The 1,699-nt window shown below is 44.8% G+C and overlaps 1 protein-coding gene across 1 annotated transcript; it reads right to left on the reverse strand.

Moving 5' to 3' along the window:
* Positions 1-80: 80 nt before the first annotated feature.
* Positions 81-1,564, reverse strand: LOC105558387. The gene is made up of 2 exons (XM_012006031.1): positions 1,005-1,564; positions 81-907 (listed from the first exon to the last, which is right to left on the reverse strand). The coding sequence occupies exons 1-2, from the start codon at positions 1,021-1,023 to the stop codon at positions 612-614; spliced, it is 315 nt and encodes a 104-aa protein (XP_011861421.1). The 5' UTR covers positions 1,024-1,564; the 3' UTR covers positions 81-611.
* Positions 1,565-1,699: the final 135 nt, after the last annotated feature.

Raw genomic sequence — 1,699 nt, forward strand, 5'->3', positions numbered from 1 at the left:
TCACCTCTCTCTCTCATTTGCTTAAGAAAGACTAAATATATGACAGATATTAAATTAAATACAAAGAAAACTCAAATATATACTTAAACAAAATGAATAGAAACGTATAGTTCTTTAGCGATTGTCGATATCAAACAAGTATTCCGACTGTTCGAGGCGACTTCTCTCGGTGTGTATGTGTATGCGAAGACCATGGGTCACGATGAAGTATGAAGTCTCTTAACGTGTATACAAAATATCAAACTTAATCTTGAAGCAACAGCACGTGAAATAGCTCTCTACTGCACAGTCTCAGCTAGTAAAAACTATATACGAAAGAATTATCCAGCTAGAGCCTCAGGTTACAGGAATACTTTCCGAACGAGATAACTTGCTTTTCATATTAGCTAGATGAAAGTAAGCCTGTAACTACTTCCAACTATTCAAAATTTTTTCTTCGACCTCTTCGATTTATAATAAACATATTCACAGACAGAAAGACAGTAAGTCGAGGGATATTTCTACAATAGTCGTTAGTCGTTTGTTCCTTTTTCGATGGAGAACACGTTACTCAATAATACAGTACGGTACATACTTAAAAGTTAGATTGTTGCCTTAACATTAAGGTATTTTTAAAAATTCATTAGTTCTAGCAAGACGCCAGTGTCGAGCAAACGCTCGAGTGTGCTCTTGTCGGTGTCCACGCGCTTTTCCAAGTAAGCGAGTACAGGCTCGAATATCTCCGCGGTGCTGATCGCATTCCATCGAAGACCTCCTGCGTATCCGTACTTCCGCGCAACGTTCGTGTCGCAGTCGACAATACTTTGTATACGTTTGGCACTGTCGCCGACAATACCCTCCATCGGCACTAAAAGGGTCGTGCACAAGCTGCGAAATTGTCGAAAGCACTGCCGACATTCCTCGTCCTCTGCTAGAAGTGTCTCGAAATAACTGAACAGTTCCAGAGCACATACAATAACAGCGCATGCTTTCGCCAGTAGAGTTTTAACGGAAAACTTACATACCAGACTGACGAATCTGCATTTTATCACCACGGCGTTGTACAAGTCCCTCTTAACTATATAGAGTTTGCCCAGGCACGACTTGCACTTGACCGACACGTGCGTGGAGTAAAATTCATCTCTTTTCATGTGTACAAATTCATTAGTTCCAGCAAGACGCCAGTGTCGAGCAAACGTTCGAGCGTGCTTTTGTCGGCGTCCACGCGCTTTTCCCAGTAAGCGAGCACAGACTTGAATATATCCGCGGCGCTGATCGTATTCCATCGAAGACCTTCCGCGTATCCATACTTCCGCGCAACATTCGTGTCGTGGTCGACAATACATTGCATACTTTTCGCACTGTCGTCGACAATACCCTCCATCGGCACTAAAAGGGTTGTGCACAAGCTGCGAAATTCTCGAAAGCACTGTTATGAAATAAGGTATGCCTTAATTACTGTCACAATTTTAATATACATACAGATATGCATATGTGTGCATGTATATACCTAGGTTTTGCGATATATCTTAAGCACGTACACATAGGTATACACACACACACACACGCACGCACGCACGCACGCACGCACGCACGCACGCACGCACGCACGCACGCACGCACGCACGCACGCACGCACGCACGCACGCACGCACGCACGCACGCACGCACGCACGCACGCACGCACGCACGCACGCACGCACGCACGCACGCACGCACG

Source organism: Vollenhovia emeryi, unplaced genomic scaffold (assembly GCF_000949405.1).
Source record: "Vollenhovia emeryi isolate VEMERY1.0 unplaced genomic scaffold, V.emery_V1.0 DF947333.1, whole genome shotgun sequence".
Taxonomy (NCBI): domain Eukaryota; kingdom Metazoa; phylum Arthropoda; class Insecta; order Hymenoptera; family Formicidae; genus Vollenhovia; species Vollenhovia emeryi.